General features: G+C 45.0%; 1 protein-coding gene across 6 annotated transcripts in view; it reads left to right on the forward strand.

The window, feature by feature from the left end:
- Frmd4a (FERM domain containing 4A) overlaps positions 1-24,710 on the forward strand; it is a 601,861-nt gene that overhangs the window by 502,869 nt on the left and 74,282 nt on the right. For all 6 annotated transcript variants that reach the window (XM_087896367.1, XM_087896368.1, XM_087896365.1 and 3 more), the window contains 5 exons: positions 669-691; positions 15,329-15,412; positions 19,257-19,322; positions 19,942-19,999; positions 22,442-22,528. In XM_087896367.1, the coding sequence (XP_087752493.1) occupies positions 669-691; positions 15,329-15,412; positions 19,257-19,322; positions 19,942-19,999; positions 22,442-22,528 (318 nt within the window). The remainder of the gene's footprint in view (positions 1-668; positions 692-15,328; positions 15,413-19,256; positions 19,323-19,941; positions 20,000-22,441; positions 22,529-24,710) is intronic.

Raw genomic sequence — 24,710 nt, forward strand, 5'->3', positions numbered from 1 at the left:
TCAAGGAAAAGGAAGGGAGGATGGAAGGGACTGGATGAGAGGGGGAGGAAAGAGATGGGGGATGTTTTGAAAGAGGAATGGGGGGAACTGAAGAAAGGGAGTGGCAAAAGAGGAGGAGGGAGGAGGGAAGGAAAGGTGGTGGAGAGAGATAATTGTGTATGTCTGAGGAAAGGAGAGAAAGGGAGAGGGGAGGAAGGGAAGGAGGAGAGAGGGAGGGAAAGTGAAAGAGGGGAAAAGAGAGAGAAAAAAAATTTTATCCAGATATGTGCTCAGTTTAGAAGTCTTAATCCTAATTTAGTTAGAGCAGGGCCATGAAATATAAACTTATAAATAACTTTGTAAAGTTTGCGTTGTGTCTCCTAGTCAGGTGACGCATGTACATATTCTCCCTGACTCTGGCCAATCAGACAGGGTCTCACTATGCAACCAAGGCTAATTTCAAACTCAGAATCCTCCCGCCTGAGCATCTCAAGTGCCGGGAATTACAGTTATGGGAATGTTCTCCCACCTCTGGCTTAGCATCCCTCGTCATTGAATTCCAGAGGGAGTAGGGTGGCTGCAGTAGGAAGCTGCTCTTACTCAGCAGGGAAGTAGCCATGATCACAGGACGTAAGTTTTCACTCTTAACGATCGATCTATGTTTTACTTCTTTTTTTTTTCTTCCACAGGAAGCAAAAGGTGATTTCTCTAGGTGAGTCCCCAGGGGTTGTTCTCTTATTGGCTTAAAAATATATTTGTTGCTTTTTTATTTAAAGAAACTTCCTTGCGTGTACCTTGTAGGAGGATGGTGTATATTATTAATGAGGTCTGGCTGTGGTGCTGTCAACAGGCAGCCTGGCAGGGGACACACAGTGGTAGTGAGGATAGTATTCTTACTAAATGAACCTCCTCTGAGTTACTGAAAAGCTGAACTTAGAACCCAGGGTCTCGACACAGCCATTGTTCTCATGTGTCTCTGGGGAGCCGGAAGTCACTCCTTGGGTGTAAACTTGGGTGCATATAACCTGGCAGTTCTAATGAGTATGTAGACTCATGTCTTTTTTCCTCTCAGTTTAGTCTCTGACTTTCAAGGGAGAAATTCCAATCATATAGGGAGATGTGTTTAAGCAAACTATTAGCAGTATAGAAACACCACTCCTGTCTGCCTTCCATGGAAAGATGCTATGCTGAGAAAAACAAAACCAGACTTAACCATTGAGGGCAGCTTGAGCAGTCCTGTGGAGCTGTTAGCTTGAATCCTGCCATTCGTTCATTAAGGTGTTCTCAGGACACCACGGCTGAAATTGTCCCTGGTCTCTCATGATCCACATGGAGCCCTCACAGCACAGGGGACTGTAGCTGGCCCTCAGCAGAACTAGCTGTCCACAGACAGACATTTTCCAGGATTTTGTTTTATCAACGTCTCCTGGGATAGCCCATTCTCCAGGATCAAGGTTTGTCTGTAAAATAAATGACTATGTGGCCAAGAAAGCAAAACGTCAAGTTGTGTGGATACAAGATCTGGCGTTTATAGCTTAGTGACGAGACATCTGCCCGACATACACGAGGGCAGTTACAGCCCCCACCCACCCACCTCCAGCCAGCGGGAAAAGAAAGAAGAAAAGAAAAAGGCACAATGTTCTGACCTCAGGATAAAGGCAGAAAATTAACATCCACAAGAAATAGACATCCGATCTGGGGAAATGGTACAGGCAATAAAACCTTTACTGTGCAAGCATGGGGCTTGAGTTCAAAGTCCCAGTGTCGGTTTAAAAAGCACAGCACCAACTGTGTGTCTGGACCTCCAGAGCCAGGGCAGAAAGGGGCAGAGACAAGAGGATCCCTAGGACTCGCCTGTCAGTCAGTCTGGGGAGCTCCAGGTTCAGTGAGAGGCCCTGTCTCAAAAAGAAGTAAGGGCAGTGGCTAAAGAAGGCACCGAGTCAGCTTCTGGTCCCTACACTCGTCTGTGCAGGAGGGGGTTCCTGCTCGTGCACAAACACATCCTGTTTCTTCCCCATGGAGTGCATGCATCTTGCTATGTTTAAAGGTTTTTAAATCTATAAATGTCCCCTAACCAAACCTGAGGTGTGTGTTCTCAGTCAACTATTTCAGCTGAACAGAAAGAAATACTTTAAAATTTAAAATGATATTGGCACACGTTTTCTGTAAAGGTCACGTACACATGGTCTCCACTGCAGGAAATGTGCCTTTTCCAAATGTCAAGGGAGCCTCATATGGTAGGAGAACTAAGAAACGTGGCTGTTTTCCAGTAAAACTTGATTTAGGAAAACGACGTTTGAATATTACATAAATCCTCGTGTATCATGAAATATTTTTCCTTTCCTTCCTTTTCTTTTGTTCCTCCTTCCCTCTCCTCTTCCTCACCTTCTTTATTTAAAAATGTTAACTACTCTCCATTCACGGGCCGTACAAACGCGAGAGCGATGCATAATTTGAGCCTGTGAGCTAGAGTCAGCTGATTCCTTGTTGGTCTAAATCGTAGCCTCTTTATCTCATTTTGACTATTTTCTGTAAAGAGAGCATCGTATTTCCTTTATTTAGGTTTCCAAGTCTTTGGCAGGAAGTAGAGAGTCGGATTTTTCACTGTGTAACAGGTGTGAGAGGCCCTAGCTGGAGACCTTGAACTTGGCATATGGCCAGGCCTCGTTTGGGTGTTGTTGAGTGAAGTTCATTTGTTGAATGAAGCTTGTTCAGTTTGTAGACACTATAGCTTGTAATCTATTCTTTGCTCCTTTCTTAGGACTTGTGTTTGAGATAAGAATTAAGGGCTTCAGCAAGTGTAAGTCAGAAATCTCAAAAGATTTCTGCAGTTCTGTGAAAAGGGGCTGAAAGGCCGCGGATCCAGCGGAGTCCAGTGTCTGCTGTACTTACTCTGAAGACACTTTTCCGTTGGCTAGCTCAGAACCCACAAATCGTATTTCTTTTTGAGCTCACCCTGACCACCAGAGTGTGTGTATGTGTGTGTGTGTGTGTGTGTGTGTGTGTGTGTGTGCGCTGGAAACAACCTCTTCTGTCACATAGATCCTGGGAAGGCAGCCACACAGGCTAACTACCAAGGATGAAGAAAAGCAGGCTTGGCCCGGCAGTCCTTCATGGCCCCTTTGTCAGCTCCAGCGTGCCAGTGTGTTAGCTGAAAAGCAGATATGCAAGGGCTGTTCTATTGGTCAGAGCTGTCTAGTGGCTTGTTTGTCGCTGCAGCTGTCTAGAGGAGAAGGGAAGGTCAGATAGTTCATGTGAGGTCAGTTTTTCCCATCCCATAAAATTCACCCCACAGGATGCAGAGGTGAGCTGTGACATGCATGTCCCCGATAACACACCGTTTTCTAAAGCCGGCTCAAGATCGATAACTCTGCAGAATTCTCAGGGTCACTGTGTAAACATAGGACCGTAGTTCAGTATACAAGAAGCTGAAAGCAGCATTGTACGTGTGTAGCCCCAGCACGGTGCGTCAGTATGGGGACAAAGACAACAGGAGTCCCCAGTGCTCAATGACCAGCCAGCCAGGCAGAACTGAACTCCAGGCTCAGAGACTGTCTCATAGAGCAATCAGGGAAGACCTGATTTCTTCTATATGTACCTACATATAAACCTATATGTACGTTTCCATATACCTACAAGCACATGTATTTCCACCCATGGGAACACATCAGTAAACTACACACATAAAAAAGAAATAAATAATAAAATATTAAGGAAAATAGTCTCAAGAAAGTAGTATATGCTTGAATTTGGGACTAAGACATTTCATTTCTTTCTTTGTTCCTCTATCTATCTACCTATCTATCTATCTATCTATCTATCTATCTATCTACCTACCTACCTACCTATCTATCTACCTACCCTACCTACCTACCTACCTACCTACCTATCTATTTATTTTGGTTTTTCAAGACAGTTTCTCTGTGTAGCCCTGGCATCCTGGAACTGCCAGGCTGGCCTTGAAATCACAGAGATCCACCTGTCTCTGCTTCCCAAGTCCTGGAATTAAAGGTGGGTGCCACCTCTGCCCATTTTGATGCTTCATTTCTTACGTGTGCCTCTTAAGGGTCACTTCTGAGAAGAGTCTCCAAACCAGGGGTTGGCCATACTAGTTTGGTAGCTGAACAACAGGCATCTTAGGTTTTCCATTTGCATATTTTGTTACCAGTCATTAATGCATGGTTCTTTTGCCTTAGTTCTGTGTGCAACTGAGTAATTTTAATTTGTAAATATTACCTGTCATAAATATATTTTCCTCAACAACATCAATAGAAATAGGCTTAGAAATACAGACCTTTAGAGAAAGCTTTTATATGTGTAACACGGATTCCAAGGCTTAATTCTAAGATCCCATTGAGTCTAGGTGGTCAAATAGCCTTTTAAATTAATGACTTCACACAAAAGTCAAAGTAATTCTGGGGCTGGAGAAAGGCCTTGGCAGTTAAGAATACTGGTTTCTCTTCCAGGGGACCTAGACTGGATTCCCACCATCCACATGGCAACTCACAACCATTTATAGCCCCAGTCCCAGGGGATTAGACGCCCTCTCCTGGCCTCCAGGGGCACTGCATTAATGTTGTGTACAAACATGCAGGCAAAACGCCCATGCTTATTAAAATAAACTTTTGAAAAGACAGAGTAAGTCTTCCAACACCTGAGGGTCTGGAACCGGTCCTCTCTAAAAGCCTATCTTGCCCTAGCAGTCCATTTCTACAACCGTTCATCAAGTGTGGTCTGACCGTAAGAGCATCCTCCCTGAAGCACAAGAGAAAAGAGGTTACATTGGCAACTGAGAGAGGCTGGCAGTGCTGACACAGCGTTCCTAGGAAGAGGCTGATACCGAGACAGCCCTGGACAAGAGCCCCTCTGCTGTGCCACTCACGGGCTCTCTGATTCTGCCTTGAGCCTCTCTTCTTGCGTAGCACATTCCTGAAGGATTTTCTTGCCTATTTCTCCTTCTAGTCAATAGAAATGCTCACAGCCTCTTCTTGTAGTTTTTTGAGGCAGGGCCTCTCAACATAGCCCTGGCAATCCTGAAACTCACTAATGTAGACCAAGCTGGCCTTGAACTCACAGAGATGGGCTTGCCTCTGCCTCCTGAATGCTGGGATTAAAGGTATATCCTACACAACCAGCATTTTTGTTTTGTTTTGTTTTGTTTTGTTTATTTGTTTTATTTTGTTTTGTTTTGTTTTCGAGACAGGGTTTGGAGACTGTCCTGGAACTAGTACTTGTAGACCAGGCTGGCCTCAAACTCACAGAGATCCACCTGCCTCTGCCTCCTGAGTTCAGGGATAAAAGGTGTGCGCCACCACTGCCCGGCTCACAACCGGCATTTTTAAAGTGATAATGAGATATTGGGTTAGCAATGCTGAAAGCCAGTGTCTGAGATATAGACAGTCAAGTGAATAGTGCCCATGATAGTGAGGAATATGAACCATGCGTGTTGATATTCTGACACAGAGCAGACAAATTTGTAAGTTCTCATTAAAGACTTAGGAAATAGTGTTATCTAAAAATAATGTTTTCTCACTTGTATGATTTTCCGCAGCACAGCGCAAATAATCTTGTTTCATTTCCTGATGTGCGTTCGCGTTTAAAGACAAATCTCTTGTGTCACTAGTCAGGAAGTGAGCAGAGTTGGCATTTCTGTCTGAAACAACTGAATAGCCTCCGAGCTATCAATCAAGGCAGCTGTAGGAGCTAATGTCAGGGGGAGCAGGCCCAATCCAAAGTAAAACCATGAAGTCCTCGCGTAATCCTCATGGATCAACATTGGTCAACCAGCAGCTATAGCCTGCTGTATAGACAAGCTTTATGCGTTCCAATGTCTCAGCTTCTTGACTGCTTGGCCCTTTTGTATCTGGAGTGTATGTATATATGTGTGAAGGCACGTGTGTACATGTGCATATACACGCCAGGGGTCTATGTCAAGTGTCACCTTCTATGTTCTGCTCCTTAGCTTTTGATACAGTCCCTCCCTGATTAGCTAGAGTGACTGGCCCCGGACCCTGCCCAGACACAGGCCACCATGCCTGACTCTGCATGGGTGGTGGGGATCTGAACTCAGGTCTCACCCTTACAGCAAGTGGTTTCACCACTGAGTCACCTCCTAAGCCCCACCTGGGATGTTTTCATTTAATGCCTTTAAAAAAAAAATCCTTGAGCTAAGTAATATCTATTTCTTGCTAAATCATTGGAAAAAAGGAAAAAAAAAACCATCCATTGAATCAACCTACTGGAAATCTAAACTTTCAACTGAGGGTCTGATTTGACTTAACAGAAGATACCACAGTACTTCACTAAACAAGCTATTAGAGACAATAACTCATTTTTAGTTTTGTTTGAGGACATTTTCTCATTAGGAAAAATTATTTAACTCCCCCCACTGACTCATCTCTTCATACTAATCTTGAGAATCGCCACATCATTACCTTTGATTAGCTCTTTGAAACTTTCTGGAAATGTGATAGAAACATTTATATAGTTATTGTCACACTGCTCACGGAAGCTCATCTGTGTAACCCTAACATCGGGGAAGGCTGGAGCTGATGGACTACACTGAATTTACGGCCTGCCTGGATTATACACAGTGCTCCAGGCCAGGCCTGGGCTCCAGAGTGTAGTGCTCTGTCTCAGAACAAAAATTATGATAATAATCGGAAACACTTTCGAAGTTGAATTAATCATTAATGTCAAAAACCACACCCCGTCTGAGATATAGACTCACCAGTACAACACGGGGAAAAAGGGCCCATGACTCACGGAAGAGGCTTCAAGGTTATAACTTCCTTTTCTTCTCTAATTTCAATTCCGTTCTAGTTTTTCTTTTCCTTTTCATGATAGATAAGTGAATAAAATGTAGTTGATAGTGAAATTGAAAAGCATGAAGTTAAGTACCATCACCTCAGAATGGCCGTTAGAACCATGTGGAATGAAGTGTACTGAGATCCACCCACTTAGACAACTGTTAAGTGGCTTCCTTATTAGCTGTAGGGGGTTTTGTTTGTCATCAGATTAGAGTGAAGTGATTTTATTTGGGGGCAGGGGAAGAGTCCTCTGGGACAAGTGAAAACATCTGTTCCATAGAATATTTTGGTAACAAGCCTTGTTAAAATGGAACTCCTGGCACCGCTGCCCTGGGATGTCTGCTGGGACCTGAAAATCCTTTGTTACAGAGGACTAGGGATGCTGATGGTGTCACTATAGCAGGTGTCTGCAACACTTAGGACCCGTAAGTCAACTGAAAGAGACTCACAATAAAGAAACCCCATCTAAAGGTCCATGAGCCTCACTATGTCTATCTGGTGGACTCTCTATTTAGCAAATTCCTCCCCACACTGCAGAGGTGAGAACTGTAGGAAGCACTAACAGGTTCAGCAGTCCAGAAAAACACAGTCTGGTGAGGAAAAGAAGGGAGATTTTGATTGACCCTCTAGGAGTTAGCTTATATGACATTTCACTGGCTCTTGTGCTACTGGACCCCAAATACCTGGAAGAAAGAACTGAACAGGGGAAGGACTCATTGGGTTCACACTTTGTAAGGGTCCCATCCATGATTGTTTGGCCTCATGTATGGGTACAAAACATCATGGTAGTGGATGCGTGTGGTGGGAGGAAGTGTCCATACATGGTTTAAAGGAAGCAGAACATAAGACAGGAAGTAGCCTGAGTCATTTACCTCCTAGAACCCTCCCCTGGTAGACAACCTACTTTCTTCAGCCAGACCCCACTTCCCAAAGTTTCTAGACATCCAAAATAGCACTCCCCAACTAGGGACCAAGCATTCAAAACATGAGCCTGTAGGGGACATTTCAAAGTCAAGCCTTAATAACATCTGTACGCAATTAAATGCTGGTCTATGTGAGAGAGTCTGAGCTTACAGGGGCGGGGGTTAGTGGTTGGGAAGAAATCTTGCTGTATCCCTGAGATAGCATCTGTAGTGTAGGGTTCTATTTAAATTTCTTTTCAAAAAGGAAATTCTGCTTTTGGAACTAGAGCAATGTATTACAGAGTCGGTAGAGACAAATAGCCGCCCTCATTAACAGAAGTAGCTGACTTTCAAATGAGGAGCTCCAGTATTTATTTATGCTGGAACATTCCCATTAACTCCAGAAGCCACATGTTCTTAGGTCCCTGGGAGAGCAATTAAAAGCAAAGAGCATAATGACCTTTTAATATTTTATCTTCTATAAACCATGGGGCTGTTCGGTCACTAGCCTAGAGAGAAAGAAACTTTGGTTTAAAAAAAAAACAACAACAACAGTGTTCTCTTGACTATTTTTCTTTCCGCTTTTGAAATCTGGTCTGTCCCCTTTGAAAGAGTACTATAGTTAATATAAACTAAAACGGACTTACTAATCTCTAAAAATTCTAGGTTTTAAAGTCTTTCTAGTTAAGCCAGAGAATGCAAGTCATGGGCTTGAGCAAGAATTTTAGAAATTACTAGAAAAAAAAAAACAAGAAAGATCTCACTTTCTTATACACGTCCTTAAAGCATGATGTGTGTATTCGTATCAACAGCTGTCTTTACAAAGATGGGAGCGTTATCCTCTTGTCCGGTCTGCAGGCTGGAGTGCTGATAGCTCTGAAAACAACACGAGTACATTGTTTCCTCTTCATTGCTATGATAAAATGCCATGACCAAAACCGACGTAAGAAACAGTAGTTTGTTTTTGGATTATGGTTCCAGAGAGGTAGAGTCTGTCATGGCAGGAAGGTGTGACTTGGTGACAGGATCAGGAAGCTGCTGTTCCCACTTTCATCCACACGCGGGAAGCAGAAAAAGAGAACAGGAAGTGGATCCATCAAGGCTAGACACCCTCAAAGCCCGCCCCCCAGTGATGAATTTCTTCCAGCGAAGCTGTACCTCCCCCAAACAGGGCCACCAACTGGAGACCAATTCGACAACAACGCGAGCCTATAGGAGACATTTCTCATTCAAACCACAACTGCAGCTCAAAGACTAGATGACTTAAGCCATAGCTTTTCTTGTACACAAACCATTCGCTCCTAACTCAGCAAGGTTAATTATTATAAGCCATTATTAGACCTTCGAATCTGTTTTCACACAAATGGATATTTGGGAGGGGGGGCCAGGGGAAATGGCTATGTGAGACCCACTCTGTAGCCCAGGCTAGCCTGGAATTCAGGATTCTCCTGCCTCAGCCTCCTGATAACCCAACCACTTCTGTCACACTTAAACATGTCAGTTCTCTGAGTACAGTTTCCGTGGGGGGCAGGGGGATATTAAACTTGAAGCACACTTCTCATCTTAATGAATTGAAATTAATATGATTCTCATATATCCGCTTGTTTTAAAAGAAGGAGGGTGTGTGTGGAGTTTTCCATGATTTGAAAATGACCTGGAGAGCCATGGGTGATGGGGAAGCAGCCAGACTCGATCACGCCAGCGACAGCTCTGGACGGGAACAGAATCTGGTGTTTGGAGGGAAATGCTCACACAGAAAAGTTATGCACATGTCCAGAAAGCTTTGTTTTGTGCGGGGAAGTCCATTTGAGCTTTTGGGTGTGTGGTTTACGTGTCTAGCGCAAAAAGACATTTACTTATTTATTTGCAAGTTGACACCATTCAAATCCTATGGGAATTGTTCAGCTATAAAGCAAGGAGAAAACTTTACTTTGGGGCTCGTTTGTTAAATATGGATTTAATCTCAGTATCACATGTTGAGTGAACTCTGAAGAGCACAGAGGTCATGGTCATGACCCTGTGTCAAATTTTCAGAGCTGAGGTCCCCAAGTTAAAGGCTGACATTATGGGGGGCGGGGGGAATCGGTTGGTTTTTTTTTTTTCTCCGCTTGAGTAGATTGTGTTTGCCTGAAATCACAGGCGAAGGGAAGAAATCTCAACTTGTTTTATATTTTATGCATTTACAACTAAATGAGAAGTTCACAGGAATTTCCTTAAAGCCTAGGAAAATTAGACTCACTAAGAAATAAACGCTCATATAATTGAACAGTTAGCTTCAGAAATGAAGGATAAATTATTCATGAAGGTATTACTGTTAGTGTTAATCCATGGGACATGTCCAAAATCCAGAATCCCGTGGAGGAAAATAATCTCTGCATCCCCAGATGTTTTCCTTGGTCTGCAGATGTTCAAAGTGACGACAAAACTTTCACATACACATGAGCCCCGCAATGGAAGATCTCTGTCACATCTTCCACACCCTCAGTGTCCCTGAGCCTCCACACCTGGGCAAAGCACGCACTGGGGAGGAAATGAGCGAACTGCCGTCCTTTTCCTTCTTTCATTTACTATCATCTCAGTGTTGCCTTGTCTTCACCACCAGAAAGCAAAGGGGGTTGAAGAAAGGAAAAAGAAAGAACTAACGATAAGCACTTTTTCTTGCACCCTTCTGGGCGATCAGGAGAGACTCTGTAATCTCACTTCCTAGTATCATGGAGTCCCCTGGGTGGGTCGTGCTAATGAAGAAAGGAATGCTGACTAGCAGGGTATATCTGAAACGTGAGGGTCCCAGGGCTTCCAGGTTCAGAACCTCTCAATTCAGGATTTCTCAGATTTCAGACACGTGATTAAGTACTGGCCCCAGGTGGGAATTAATACCCTGGCCAGGCAGGGCTGGCATCAAAGAGATCACTCTCCTGAGCAAAACCACAGATGTTGCCGGGAGTGGTGGTGTGTGCCCGTAATGTCAGCTTTGGGGTGGGGGGGTATATGGGGAAGAAGATCAGGAATTCAAGGTCAGGGACTGGAGAGATGGCCCAGCAGTTAAGAACAGTTGCTCTTGCAGAGGACCCAAGTTCAGTTTCCAGGACCCACATGGCAGTTACAGATGGTGGTCTCCATGGTAACTCCAGTTCTAGAAGCTCCAGTGCCTTCTTTGTCCTCCATGGGCACCAGGCACACATGTGGTACACAGACATACATGCAGACAAAGTCTCTATACACATAAAAGATTTTTTTAAAAAATCAAGATCAACTTTGGCAACATAGGGAGTTTGAGGCCAACCTCAGTGAGATGAGACTGACCCTGTCAGTTGGAAAAAAGAAGAATGAAGAAGGGGGAGGAGGAAGAAGGAAAAGGAAGAGGATGAGGAGGATGAGGAAGAAGGAGGGAAAGAAAGAAAAAGGAAGAAAAATGTTCTTTCCAGGTGGAAGAAATAGTAAAACATACCCTTGAGTTAAAAGATTGACTTGCCACCAAATAGGTTAAGAACAGTTTGTTTGCTGGAGCGTTGTGGGTTTTAGAAGTGTGGGTGAAGGACTGTATACTCCTACTTTACTCAAGAATATTCTTGGACCGGAGAGATGGCTCAGTGGTTAAGAGCACTGAGTACTCTTTCAGAGGTCCTGAGTTCAATTCCCAGCATCCACATGGTGACTTACAACCATTTGTTGCCATGAGATCTGGTGCCCTCTTCTGGCCTGCAAATAAACATGTATACAGAATATGGTATACATAATTTTTTAAAAATATACCCCCCCCAAAAAATATTATTTCCCTGGAGAACCATAGCTTCATGATATGCCCATCAATATGGAGGGTTTAGTTGGTGCGCACAGAGCATTCTAATCTCACTGTTTCTGAGTTTCTGATTATTCTCTTACGCTCCACTAGTTTTGCTTTTGAAACAGGGGTTTCAGGATGGGTTCTTCTGCCCTGAGCGTACCCTGGAGACCCCAGGCTTCTCCTCCAATGTATGAACATCTCATTTGACCCAATGGGAATCTCCTGAAAATGTTATTTCCCAGATTTGGGGGGGAGGGGTTTACAATGTGTGTGCACATGAGAGCAGTGCCCATGGAGGCCAGAAAAGGGCATCAGATTTGCCGCAGCAGGAGTTGCAGGTGATTATGAGCTGCCTGGTGTAAGTGCTAGGAGCCAAACTCTGGTCCTCCGCAAAAGCAGCGTTCACTCTTAACTCTTAACCTCTGAGCCATCTCTCCAGCCCCTCTTAGACCTCTCTTTTTCTCTAAGGAAAACAGAGGGTAGATTTTACCAACCCTTTTCTGGTGCTTAACTTTGTCCTTGTTCATCTTATGGTGTCTTGGCTGAACACGTTGTTCTGTGATGTGACAAGTCCTCTACCTGGCACGTTGTTAGAAATCTTTGTTTCTCCTGCAGAGCACTCTCAGTTCCGGTGTTTTAGGTAGTCAGATACAAGCACATCATCCTAACCCATCACCCCTCGAAAACCAGCACAGCACTGAATTACCATTTCTATCCTGGCAACAGTAACAGTTACTTAAACTTTGTAAATATAGCCTAGTTGATATTAAAAATAATGTTAAAAAAACTGGGGATTTTTTTTAAAAAAGTGGTTGTCTAATATTTTTTTAAAATTCATTTTCTAAAAATAGAGTATGACGTGAGCTGTTTTGCAGTATGTTTTAAGCTAGTGTTCATCAGTCATGAACTCTGGAATAACGAAAATGTGGCAGACCCTGGACAGGATAGCTGGACCTTTTAGCTCATGTGTTAGGCTACAGCCTTGTGGAACAGCAGCCTCTCCCATTGGGGTGACTTTCTCCCGCCCCAGGACTTAACCAGGCCCATCCTTCTTGCCTGCTAAGGTCAGAGGTGCAACCTGACTGTAGAGTATTAGAGCGACTTTCTTATTTCTAGTTGTGCATGTTGGCCAGGACTGGGCACCTCTAAGTGACTGCAGGTGTTTATAAACAGAAAAAAGGCAAACAGAGCATGTCTGCAGACTCATCCTCTGGGGAGGCCTGGGAGTCGTGGATCCCTTCCAGAGTATAATGGATTTGGCCGGGCTTCATGCCCTGGTGACTTCCCTGCATGCTTTGTGTGTAACCTTGCCCTGGAGGAGTGTAAGAGAATCCACGGCAAGCCTGAGCAAGGAAGTGGAGCCTGTGGCTGTCATCGGGGATGTTTGTTTGCCAACAAACCCGTGGTTGGTAGGGAAAAGGAGCTCTTCCTCCTTCGGTCCCTTCCCTAAATATACTTTAGACATGATGAGAGGAAGGAGCCTGAACTCAGGTTTCAGCTCCATGAAGACACAGCTCATTGCTTTTCACAGTTCCAACAAATAAAACCTTAGCAGCAAAAGTGCCTTTTCATGTTTAAGGAGTCACCCTGGGCACTGACGAGCACTGAGCCAAATCTCCATGTTCAAGTGTCCATAGTTAAGGAGGCAGAAAAGACCCTCTGCCCATCACTGTGGCATCTCAAGTGTTTGGCCAACTGAATGTTGGCTTAAATTGTGCCTCCCTGGCATGTAATTCTAAGCCATAGTTGGTAATCTCATTTTCCTAAACGCCAGGGGTTTCCTCTTTGAAAATCTCCAGTGGCTTTGCCGTTGTCCACTGGAGCACCTTGGACCTTTCTCGGCCATCATTTAAGGTCCTCAAAATGCTGTTCCCAAACTATCTTTTCAGCCACATTGTCCCTTAAGATGAATCACTCTAAGTGATCTCTCCCAACCAAGTTACATGACTGCTTTGACAGTAAATATGAGCGCCGTACCCTTTTCACACAAGGTCATCCCCAAAGCCCACTTTTTACACCACACCCAAAAATGGCCTGCATTTCCTCAAAACTCTCGTATTGCTTGTTTAAGTTAGCATGACCTGACTTTACTCCCCTACCCACGCCGCCAGTTATCTTCGAAAGAACATCTCTCGTTTTCTCAGCTACTGTGAGCACATTCTGTGTCCTATCCCACATACATCTACCCCAGTGTTTTCTTTATAACACCGAGGGCTCCAGCTTACTGGCCAGTAGACAGCAAACCTTTTTTTTTTTTTTTTTTTTTACTGAGCACTTGGATATGTTGAATCAAACAATTCAAAGTTGAGCATTCCCTTCCGATTGGCTGTTTGAAGATGACTACCTGAACATTCCTGTTTTTATTCTTAGTAAATCTGGAAAAATGCCAGCAATTCTAATGTTACTAAACATCTAGATGCTCGTAGACTCCTCTGAAACAAACTTGGATGACCGGCATGCTTTTCCCTAATTCCATTTGATGATGGAGCTGCCGAGGCCATTGCTGTTGGTGTTGCTGTCCACTCGAGAGACACAGATCCTTAAGTTGGCAGCATAGGTTTAAGGGTGATTACTTTCCAGTCACCCCAAGATGTTTCCACCTCTGTCTGCAGCCTTTCCATCCCATGCCCCTTGCCTCCTCCTAACGTGTTCCTTCTTTCCTATTTACTTATTGTTCTCCTGTTTGCTGCCTTTATGTGGTAAAGTCCAAGCTCCTGGTGGCCAGTGTTTACCTAGCTTTATATGAACAACACAAAAAGCTGCCAACATCTTAGGTTAATGCTATGGATCTAATGCATGTCTCCACAAGATGAGTCCTGGCAAGCCCAGCTGATAAACTCAAGGGCTTGTGGGTGGGCCCGTTTAATGAAACACTATTTAGATACCAGAACCATGTCCAAGTGTACACTGTTAACGACTCTAGGAACTGGGTGTAGATATAGATGGCAGGAACCCCTAGCATAAAGGGGGTACAGAACTGCCAAGTGACTGGACATAGGTGTATGACCCTTCAACTACAGGTCACACAGTGTAAGACTAGCCCAACACAAAAGAGTAAACTCACTTACAACAGTAAGAGATTTGTCGGGACTTTATTTCTGTAACTCTGGTTGTGTGGGTCGAGTGTGAACTTGCAGACGATAAAGTCGCTGTTCCACAGTGCCAAGGTTGATCTTGCTGGGACTCTACACGATAGTCAGGCATCTGAAGAAGGTCGGTTGATCGGGGCAGTTTAAACTGTCTTCAGTCCCTAGCATGTGGAAGTTTATGGGAGATGACGCTCCAACTCCGGCACCTCCTGCATCAGCCCTCCCAATAGTCCGGATAATCCGCCTCACGCTTGCTAAATAGTCTCCAAACTTGTCCAAAGGAAAGGCTGGTTCTGTAGCGCACTGATGGAACAGTTTCCAGCAGGAGGTGAATCTAGAGGAGCAAAAGCTACTTCAGGAATGAGCAGACAGTCTGCCCTTCTTGGAATCTGTGCGCCCAACTGCAGGGGCCCGGAAGCTTCTCCCGGGATCCTCCCCCCACTCCCCATCCCCCACCCCCGCGCATGCCAGCCCCTGGGATCCTTTTCTTCCCACCTCATACCCAATGCTACTCGGGATCCAAAACACAGTCCGAGTAGGTGAGGCTGTTCGCGTGTGTATATCTCTGTGAGGGCCGAGTACGTGAGGCTGTCCGCGTGTGTAGCCCTGGCCCTGCGCTGGAAAAGGAGACCCTTCAGCTTGTGTGTCCTGTATTCTTTCCCTGCTAGATCACATAAACGACAGGAGGAGGGGGTTGTTTTCGTCTGAAGCAGGGTGGTTATTTTCTCGGAAAGTGATGTGATGTTTCTTGACTTTCTCTTTCAGCAATGAGGTGGTGAGGAGTGACCTAAAAAAGCTGCCAGCCCTTCCCACCCAAGCCCTGAAGGAGCACCCCTCCCTGGCCTACTGGTAAGACCCCCTGTCCCAGAACCTTCTCACAGACAAGTCTCCTGTCTCAAGGAGGGCACAGTCTTCAGACCACTGAGCCAAACTCTATCAGCTCCAACATCCCTCCTCTTCTTCCCTCTGTTTTTTTCCCATCTAAGGCAACTTAGATGTTCAGAACTGTTTTCAGAGTTAGATGTAGTGGTTTATGCCTATAATACCAGAACTGAGGGAAAATGAGACAGAAGAATTGCAGGTTCGAGGCCAGCATAGGCTACACAGCAAGTTCCAGGATAGCTTGGGCTAGGGTAAACCTTGTCTCAAAAAAAAAAAAAAAAAAAGAAAGAAAGAAAGAAAGAGAGAAAGTCAGAGACCATAATCTGCATTTATATACAAAGCTATCTAACATATTACAGTATGTTAACTCTCTCCCTTAATAATAACATTTTTATGATTTCACCTTTGAAATGACACCTCCTCAAAAAACCTTTCCTGTGCTGGCCCAGTTTCATGTTGGTCCAAGGATGGATGGACAGGATGTGGGAGGCCTGGAGGGGTGGGAGAAGCAGGGACATCGTTTCCTTGGCAACAAAAGAAGCAGGTTGTTTTCTTTCTCCTTGGTGTTCCCTATATCCCGATTTATCCCTTTGTAACATTATGCTGTAGTTCATCAGCCGAGTCCTAAATTACCCAATTCCACGTGATTTAGGCATTTGTGGTTGGGTCACGGTGGAGCAGGGCTCACATTCCTGAGGGGTGCATTGGACTCCTGCCCCCTGACAAGGACAGGACTGTGTCCTTGGTGTTCCTCCGAACCTTTCTCAGAAAGCAGTGTGGCTGCTCATAAGACACAGTTGTGGCAGGACACCTGGTGTTATAGGCCTGATACCCCAACTGCTCAGAGGGCTGAGGCAGGAGGATTGCAAACTGAAGACCTCCCCGAGCTACAGAGTGAACTCAAAGTCTGAAACTTAGTGAGACCTTGTCTTAAAAAAAAATTCTTTTTAGGGGTTGGGGTATAATTTAGTGGTGTGATGTTAGCTGAGCATCTGTGAGACCCTCAGTACAAGAAAAAGAGAGGGGAGGGGAAAGTAGAGGAGGGAGACAGAAGAGAGGGAAGGGGGGATGGGAGGGGAGAGGAGAGGGAGGGAAAACAAAAAGCACTGAACAAGTTGGTCCTAGTAACCTCCAGCACACAGCTCCCAAAGCCCTTGTAAATACAGCCTAAAATTTTTGAACTAGTATTCCACCTGTTTAGACACTAAGCGTTCACTTATTCAAGTAGTCTTAAGGATGCCGTCAGATTGGGTGGCCCATAATGCAGAGTTCTTTAGGGAGACAAAACCCACACTCCAAACTCACTTTTCTCAGAGAGAACCCCCCCTCCTGAAGAGCTGGACTCAAAACTGTGAGCGCCTGACAGCAGACTCCCATCTCTCACTCCACCTCAGACCTGACCTATTATCCTTCTTCCTTTGGCAATGTATCTATAAATAAAGAACAGTCATGCCACGGACGCCAAATTCAAACCCTGTCTGGGTGATATTTGTGAGAGGAAGGCCAGCCTGGGCTATCTAGGGAGACATTGCCTCATTAAAGAAGATTGATGATAATAACTCAAGAGGCCAACAGTTCTCACATGCAGGCCTGAATTGCACTTGAGAGCTGTAATGTGGTAGACAGTCTGGAGTCAGGATTGCCTTTGACCTAATTCATCCCTCAATCATGTCTTTATTTATTGTCTAACATGGTTAAACCAACCCCCAATGCCAATTGCGGAGCTCCTGCTCTTTCCCTCTCTCCCATTCTGGATCTTTCTTGCACTGTCTCCCCCAGATCCTCTGTGTTTGTATTATTAGTAATATAGAAAGCCTTCTTTTGGGCCCTGCTCTCTGCCTTTTATCAGCGTGAATATCTCTCCGCCTGGATAGCTTACCCTCAGCCATCTTTAGTAAGAACATATCCTTGAGGCACATGACCAGGTCAGCCCTTTCCTCAGGCCTCACTCAGACCATGAGTGCACAGTCACTGTCTAATGGACTGGGAGAGTGGCAGGGTAGGGAAGCCAATGCCACACCCCACTGTGAATGAATCAGTAGCATGGACCATCCTGATGCTAAAGAACCCATGGCCCTTTCCCTACCTCGTTGCTTTGTACTCAGTTGCCTGTGGCTAGCTCTGATTTTTTTCAGCCTATTTACACAGATTTCCAAAAAGCAAAGAGGGTTCAATTCTCTGTAATTTGTGAGTTTCTCATTGTTACTCTGTCTGGTCCTTAAAGCAATCTGAGGTATTATGGACACAGTCCGCAGAGCTAGGAGCACCTAACCTTTCTGTAGGTCCCAGAGACAGGTGGAGTGGAGTGGGACAGGCTAGATGTGTCCCCACCTGGCACTGAGTATGTCATCCCATGTCAGGCCCCTGTTGACTTAATGGGAAGAAAGAAGTGGGAAAAGCGGAGGCGCGAGGAGGTCACCGCTGTGGCTTGCCAGATGGCTTTAGACAGCAGGCAGCCAGACAAGATTGGAGGGGGAAGCAATTTTTGCAGCTGTCAGGCCCCAAGAGACCTTGTAGTCAGACCAGCAGAACAGCTGCCTGTCAGCATTTGGGACTTTGGGTTGTTGATGTTTCTTAAGCCTTGCTTTATGTTCGTGGCATCATAGTGACTTTCAGTCCCCACCCCTACTTTAGGGATGCTCTCACCCAGAACTAGAAAAAAAAATAGTCATGAGTCTCCACTGGTTAGCTTGACCACAGATCTAGAAGTTGACCTCACCAAATCACAGTTATGTGGTAGAGAGCATGCCATCAAAGGAGAAAGCAGAAGAAAAGGAAGAGAAGGTTCCACCTAAATTCTGGGGTGATGAATTAATAATGGGTGGTCAAGATCAGTGAATGAAGTCTTGAGGGTACAACCCTTGTATCACACATGCTCCTCATCATGACATTCTTACACAAAGCTAAAGGAGTCCTCTTGTTGAAGAAATGGCAGGTGAGTCAGTGGGAATCTAAGTTAAAGCTATAGGGCAGGGTATGGAGAATGGAACTTTAAGGGTTGTCCTTAGTAGGTGGGACACAGGCCTTCTGTGGGCTGGCACTGGAACCCCTGCACCTATAGTGGGAGCTGCCATTGTTCCCACCTTTCTTGTTACTTCCCCAGGGAGGCTGTGCCATTACCCCAACCACACTCCATTCTGTCAAAGAAAATTTTGGCTGGCCATCGTCACCAAGGAGCCAATTAATTTCTTGTTAATTTTAGAAGTAAGACCTCAAAAAATAAACAAGCTGCAATTTCATTCTGTTAGCTAGTCTGTTGTTTACCCAGTGTGGCCCTGGAACTTTTATTAACCAGGCCCAAATTCCAGGATTTTCTCTCTTCCTTGGAAGTTCTGAGACCTTAACTACTCAGAACGGTTTGGCCTGGAGCGCTGGATAAGAGCAACATTACCCACTGCCCCAGATCCCGTGTGGACTGGACCAGTAAAGGAGGAGGATCAGAGGGGAGAGCTGAGCAAGTTCAGCCGCAACATCCTCTGTGGCTGGTGCCAACTGCCTCTTCATGCTTTCCTATTCCGTGCTATCTTGCAAAGAACAAACCCCCAAACCTGCATGTTAATCTTATCCAACTGAATAGCAGTCAGAGATAAAGGTAATGTAAGTCCTCTGAGGAGAAAGCAGGCTTTTCTATCCCCACCATTGCTAAGAGACTTCGCTTGAGCAGCGTTGAGACATGTCACTTCAGGACACGGTTATTTTCCAGCTGCAGCTTCCTCAGAGGTTCTCAGCAGGATGGAGGGTGGCATCTTAGTGCCTCGGGGTGGCAGGATGCTCAACTTCTAATGCCAGAATCCTTTCCTTCTGATTCTAGTGAAGACAGAGTCATTGAGTACTACAAGAAGCTGAATGGCCAGACGAGGGGTCAAGCAATTGTGAAGTAAGTGGCCCTTCTGAGTACGCACTAAGATTGTGTTTAGGAGCTGGAGAGAGAGCTCAGTCAATAAGGTGCTTGCCCTGTAGCAGAGGGACCCCAATTCAGAACCCCAGAACCCACATTAAAAAAATAAATAAGTAGGCATGGCAGTGTGTTTATAATGCCAGCACTGGGAAGGCAGAGGCAAGTAGATTCCTAGACCTCATTGGCCAGCCAGCCTAGCTGAATCAGTGAGCTCCATGCCACTGAGACCAAGTTTTGAAATAATATGGAGAGTAGTAGAGGAAGTCATGCAACATAAACTTACACATACTCACAATTGAATTTGCAGATGTGCACACACATAAACATATACACACATACACATATACACAACACACATACACATGCACAAAGACTGTGTGTTACGAGGCCAGCAGCTATCAAGGTAGTTGATTTCTCCTTGGAAAGATATATAGGGAGAGGGATGTTTCTACTAATTTCCAAGTTAATAACCACTCCAGAACTTCATTACACACATCAAAAGAACGTGTGTATGTGTGTGTGTGTGTGTGTGTGTGTGACACCACTTCTGACTAATAACCCTTATTGTGTTGCCGTGTGTTGTGTGTTATCTCCACAGCTACATGAGTATCGTGGAGTCTCTCCCAACCTACGGTGTCCACTATTATGCAGTGAAGGTAAGTGAACTCATTGGCTGAAGTCTGCCCACGCTGTCCTGGAAAAGCAAGCAAGCAAACAGAAAATTCTCTTGTCTTTTAGTCTGAAGATTTGGAGGGGAATGGGAGTTGATGGAGGTTGGCTTGGTCAAAAGATTGCTTGCCAGGGGAAATTGAGCAACTGAATTTTATCCCTAGGGTACTAACACTTGATGGAGTAACTCTCCAATATTCTTTTTTTTTCCTTTTGTGAAGTAATGTGATAAATCTCTACTTCCTTTTGGTCTCAGAGGAATCCTGGGAAATCAGGGTTTGGGGGCCTCTCACTAGAAAGTCTCCCTCAAATACAAGGAACTAGAAAAACCAAAAACTTGTGGCAGAATGTCGTATTATCTCTTGGGGTCTGATGCCACATGGTCTGCTTTCCAAGGAGAACTGGGACAATTAAAAGGATCTGAGACTGTGTTCTTGAATGTGGTGCTGTCAAATCCAATGTGGCATTGACTTCAGTCTAAGCTTATTAAGCCCCACCCACTCTGTGCCACACTGAGATCTCTTTCTGACAGGATAGGTAAGGATGCCCCCTTTCTCAAGCCCAAGTTACAGTCGAGAGCAGGGCAACCTGGCCTCTGGGTGCTTCTTCTGTTACAGATGAAGAAGGTGAATCCCCTCAGAGGTCCAGCCTCTTAGGTAATGTTGTGTAGGCGGATGTGGCCACTGACCCCCAAATAAAGTACCAATGTTCACGAAAAGGGGCTCAGAATCCCTCTGCGGGGTTTAACACTCTGACTCCACAGTATCACTGGGTTCCCTCTTGTTTTATTCAGCAAAATCAGTGCCATGCGTAGGCACCTCCCAGAGACAGTAGCAAACAATCAACATAATAGTCTTATACTATATGTACCTGTCTGTCTGTCTGTCCATCTGTCCATCCATATATTCGTATATCTTCCTAACGTGCACAAGGCCCTGAGTGCAACCCTCCGTGCTGTAAATAAATAAATAAGTAAACAAATAAATAAATAAATGATTTTTTAGGTGGAGTGGGGTAGTTCAGTGATAGAGCCCCCATTTAATGCACATGAGGCCATGAGTTCAATCCCCAACACCAACAGAAAAACTTGTAAAGAAATCATATACTCCTAGAGCTTTACATGATCCTTTTGCCCCCAAGTTTATTTCTTTGGTCTTTAATATGTTTGCTTGCCTTGAAATAATTCATTCCTGCAAACGTTTACAGACCGCCATACTGATTTTGAGTGTCCGGGACTCTTGTGATGAAGATATCAATCAGGGCATTCACACATGTGAAAATCAGTACAAATCCTGTGGAAAGGCTGCTTGCTGCACCCAGCGTAAAGTCCTAGCCTTTGGGAGCATGTGGGAACTCCTCAGAATTATCCTCAAAGGAGGCGATAAGAAGTCTTATAAACAGAGGGGCGCAGGGTTTGTAATCCAATCCTAATAATGTTCTGGCTTCAGTTTTGCTACACGAGTCCTAAAAGTCCTCATCCAGCTGCCCTCCTAGGCGAGCAGGGTATCATGGTGGCACCCCTTAGCCTGTGCTGCCTTCGGCTCAGTGTGGCTGGGAAGGTTTAACTTCTGTTAAAGTTTGTGCCCTTGGCTTCAATATCTTTGCCCTTCAAAGGAAAGAAGCCTCTCCATGGTCTCCTGGGTTCTCTCTGGGTCTGACAGTCAGCGGCAGTTTCTTTGATTAGAAAGCCGTTCATTTTCTTTAAAATACAATCTATATTTCATGTTTTTCTATATGGCGAGTGACTCAGCCTGGCTTTGGGGGTCAGAGGACAGGGTGCTTGCGCTTGTTCATCAAAAGGTAAAGATGGAGGCTGGGGAGATGCTCAGTTGGTAAAGTGTTACGTAAGCCTTAGGACCTGAGTTCAGATCCCAGCACTCAAGTAAAATTTCCAGTGCTAGTAAGGCAGAAATGGCGGGGGGGGGGGGGGGGGGGGAGGGGGAGGTGGCAGAGCTAGAGCTCTCAGAGCAATCAGTGCTAGCCACTCAGTGATCTCAAGATTCAGTGGAAGAACCTATTCAAAAAAATACAAGGTGGAGAGTATGGGCCGGGATGGGGGAGATAACTGATGTCAGCCTATGGTCTTCTCATGTATGTCCGTGTATGTGTATGAACACCTGCACACACAGGAACGGGTATGCATGCTTACACCAAACGCGTCAATAAGTAAGATAGGGAGGGATACAGGTGTCCTGGTTGTGGCTCTGCTTGGAAACAGAGCCAATTGCCCAACTCAGGCGTGGTCCCCAGCGCTGTTCACATAACTGAGCAGGCATCCACAATGGGCACAGCTGGTAAGATATAAAGTAGAGAGGGTCCCTTCCACTCCAGAGACACTGCCTTTTCCCTTGTTGTCAGCTGAGAAATCTCCTGGTCTGTGTTTATCTTCTCCAGCCCCTTGTTGACCTTTCTTCCCTTTAACATCCTAGGACAAACAGGGGATACCGTGGTGGCTGGGACTAAGCTACAAAGGAATCTTCCAGTATGACTACCATGATAAAGTGAAGCCAAGGAAGGTAAGGGTGCCTTCTTCTGTGGGCTTGAGGACTTTCTCTTGAGAGAGGAGTTGGGTGGATGCTAATTAACATTGCGGAGCCTGAAGGTTCACCAATGCCATGCTTGTGTGTGTGTATGTGTGTGTGTGTGTGTGTGTGTGTGTATGTGTGTGTGTGTGTGTCTCCACAGTGATCTTGTCTGAGTTTCCTGGGTAAATATTTTCTCTCCCAGTCTCTAAGGAAACAAAGTGCTATAATTACTTAAGGTAGGGTGTTTGGCTCCATCCTCCAAGAGCAGATGGGCAAACAGGCTCTGAGGAACTGTCATGTATGTTCCTTTTCTTGGGGGCGGGGCTACGTGTTTTGGCAAAATAAAGAAACATTGTCTCCTGAGGCCAATCTGAGTTCTCCATGATGGTTTTTGGAATAAGGCCATAGGTCAAGGAGAGACAAAAATATAAAGAGTTAGAAAAAGTCCGAAAGTCTGGCAAATACCTTTATAGGAGTGAAGAGAGACTAGAATCATCTGTCCCAGAGAAAGGAAGTCCGGTCACTGAAAACACAAATGTGTTTGTTTTCACTTGCACAACGTTTTTCAAACAAGAACAAATTGAAAACTTAAATGGAAAAATACTTTTGGGGTAAGAACATACTGTTGGTCCATTATGCCCTCACAGACGGCTGCCCAAGCTGTTATACCCGTGACTAGGATAGAAACCCACCAGTTAACATCTGGGCTGACCACACTCTATGCACACCTGGGCTGACTACATCTATGCACATCTGGGTTGACCACACTCTATGTACATCTGGACTAGCCACGCTCTAAGCACACCTGGCCTGACCATACTCTATTCATACCTGGGCTGACCATACTCAGTACACACCTGGGCTGACCATACTCAGTGCACACCTGGGCTGACCATACTCTATGCACACCTGTGCTGATCATACTCAGTGAGCACCTGTGCTGATCATACTCTATGTACACCTGGGCTGACCACACTCTATGCACTCCTGGGCTGACCATACTCTAAGCACACCTGGCCTGATGATACTCTATGCACACCTGGGCTGACCACTCTCTATACACACCTGGGATGGCCATACTCTAAGCACACCTGGCCTGACCATACTCTATGCACACCTGGACTGACCACTCTCTATGTACACCTGGGCTGAAAGTCTTTGAAGTAAACACTTGTTCTCTTAGTCACCACCTTCATTAAATTGGTAGTGGGAAAATGGCCCTGTGGTAGGAAGAATTTTCAATCAATTGATCAGGGAATCATTTCATTTCTAAATAAATATTATGAACAAATGATGGAGGTGTAGTACTCTGCAAACGATGCAGCAAGAAGCTGCCTCTTTGGAGGAATGTGTTGCTTTGTGTGGCAAGCTTCAAAACTTCCCTTTTTCCCATTTTCACAGAAGAAGTGAACAGTGCCCCCATGTTCCTGCTTTAACCCTCTTAATTTTATGGCTGTAGACCTATACGTCTTCCTGGCTGTGTCTCTTTCCCCTGGTACTTTTCTCCATCTGACCTTTCTAATTCTGTAGTTCCCTCTTCACTTCCTTCTTCTCTTTTACATCAGCACTTGTCTCTTCCCAACCAGCCCAACTGAGTTTTTTTTTTCTCCTTGCAAATGACAAACACACTCCCAACACCTTTCACAAAGTCCTGGTTGCAATGTGTGCAGCTCTGCCTTGCCCTCCTTGGAAGGGGAAAGCTGGGGGACAACCTAGCTTAGGACATTCACAGTAGTGGGCCTGGATGGACACCCAGGGAGCTGTAGAGAGCAGGTATTCAGTTGGAGCTTCAGAATGTCAAGAATTTTCAAAGCAAAAGTGAACCAAGGCCAGTGTGGCTAACTGGGCCACAGCAGGGTTCAGTCTTTCCCCCTAAGCTCTGTGAAAGGCTTGTCAACAGTACTGAAACTCCTGTCCTCTGTATTCCTATGTAGGTGTTTTTTTTTTAATTTCTCTTAAGTATAATTCTAATGAAACTAATAATATAGCACTTGGTATATGTAAACACAAGAGAGACACATAACAAATTAATCACTCTTAGTTAGACCCGAGTTTGGCTTCTAATGCTCACAGAAAGATCTTTTAAAAAAGAAAAGGAAATAGTATCAACAGAGAAGGAAGGACAACAGTTGGATCCCCAGAAAAGTCACCAGCATTCATGAGTGAAAATTTT

This window comes from Myodes glareolus, chromosome 14 (assembly GCF_982192425.1).
Source record: "Myodes glareolus chromosome 14, mMyoGla1.1, whole genome shotgun sequence".
NCBI lineage: Eukaryota > Metazoa > Chordata > Mammalia > Rodentia > Cricetidae > Myodes > Myodes glareolus.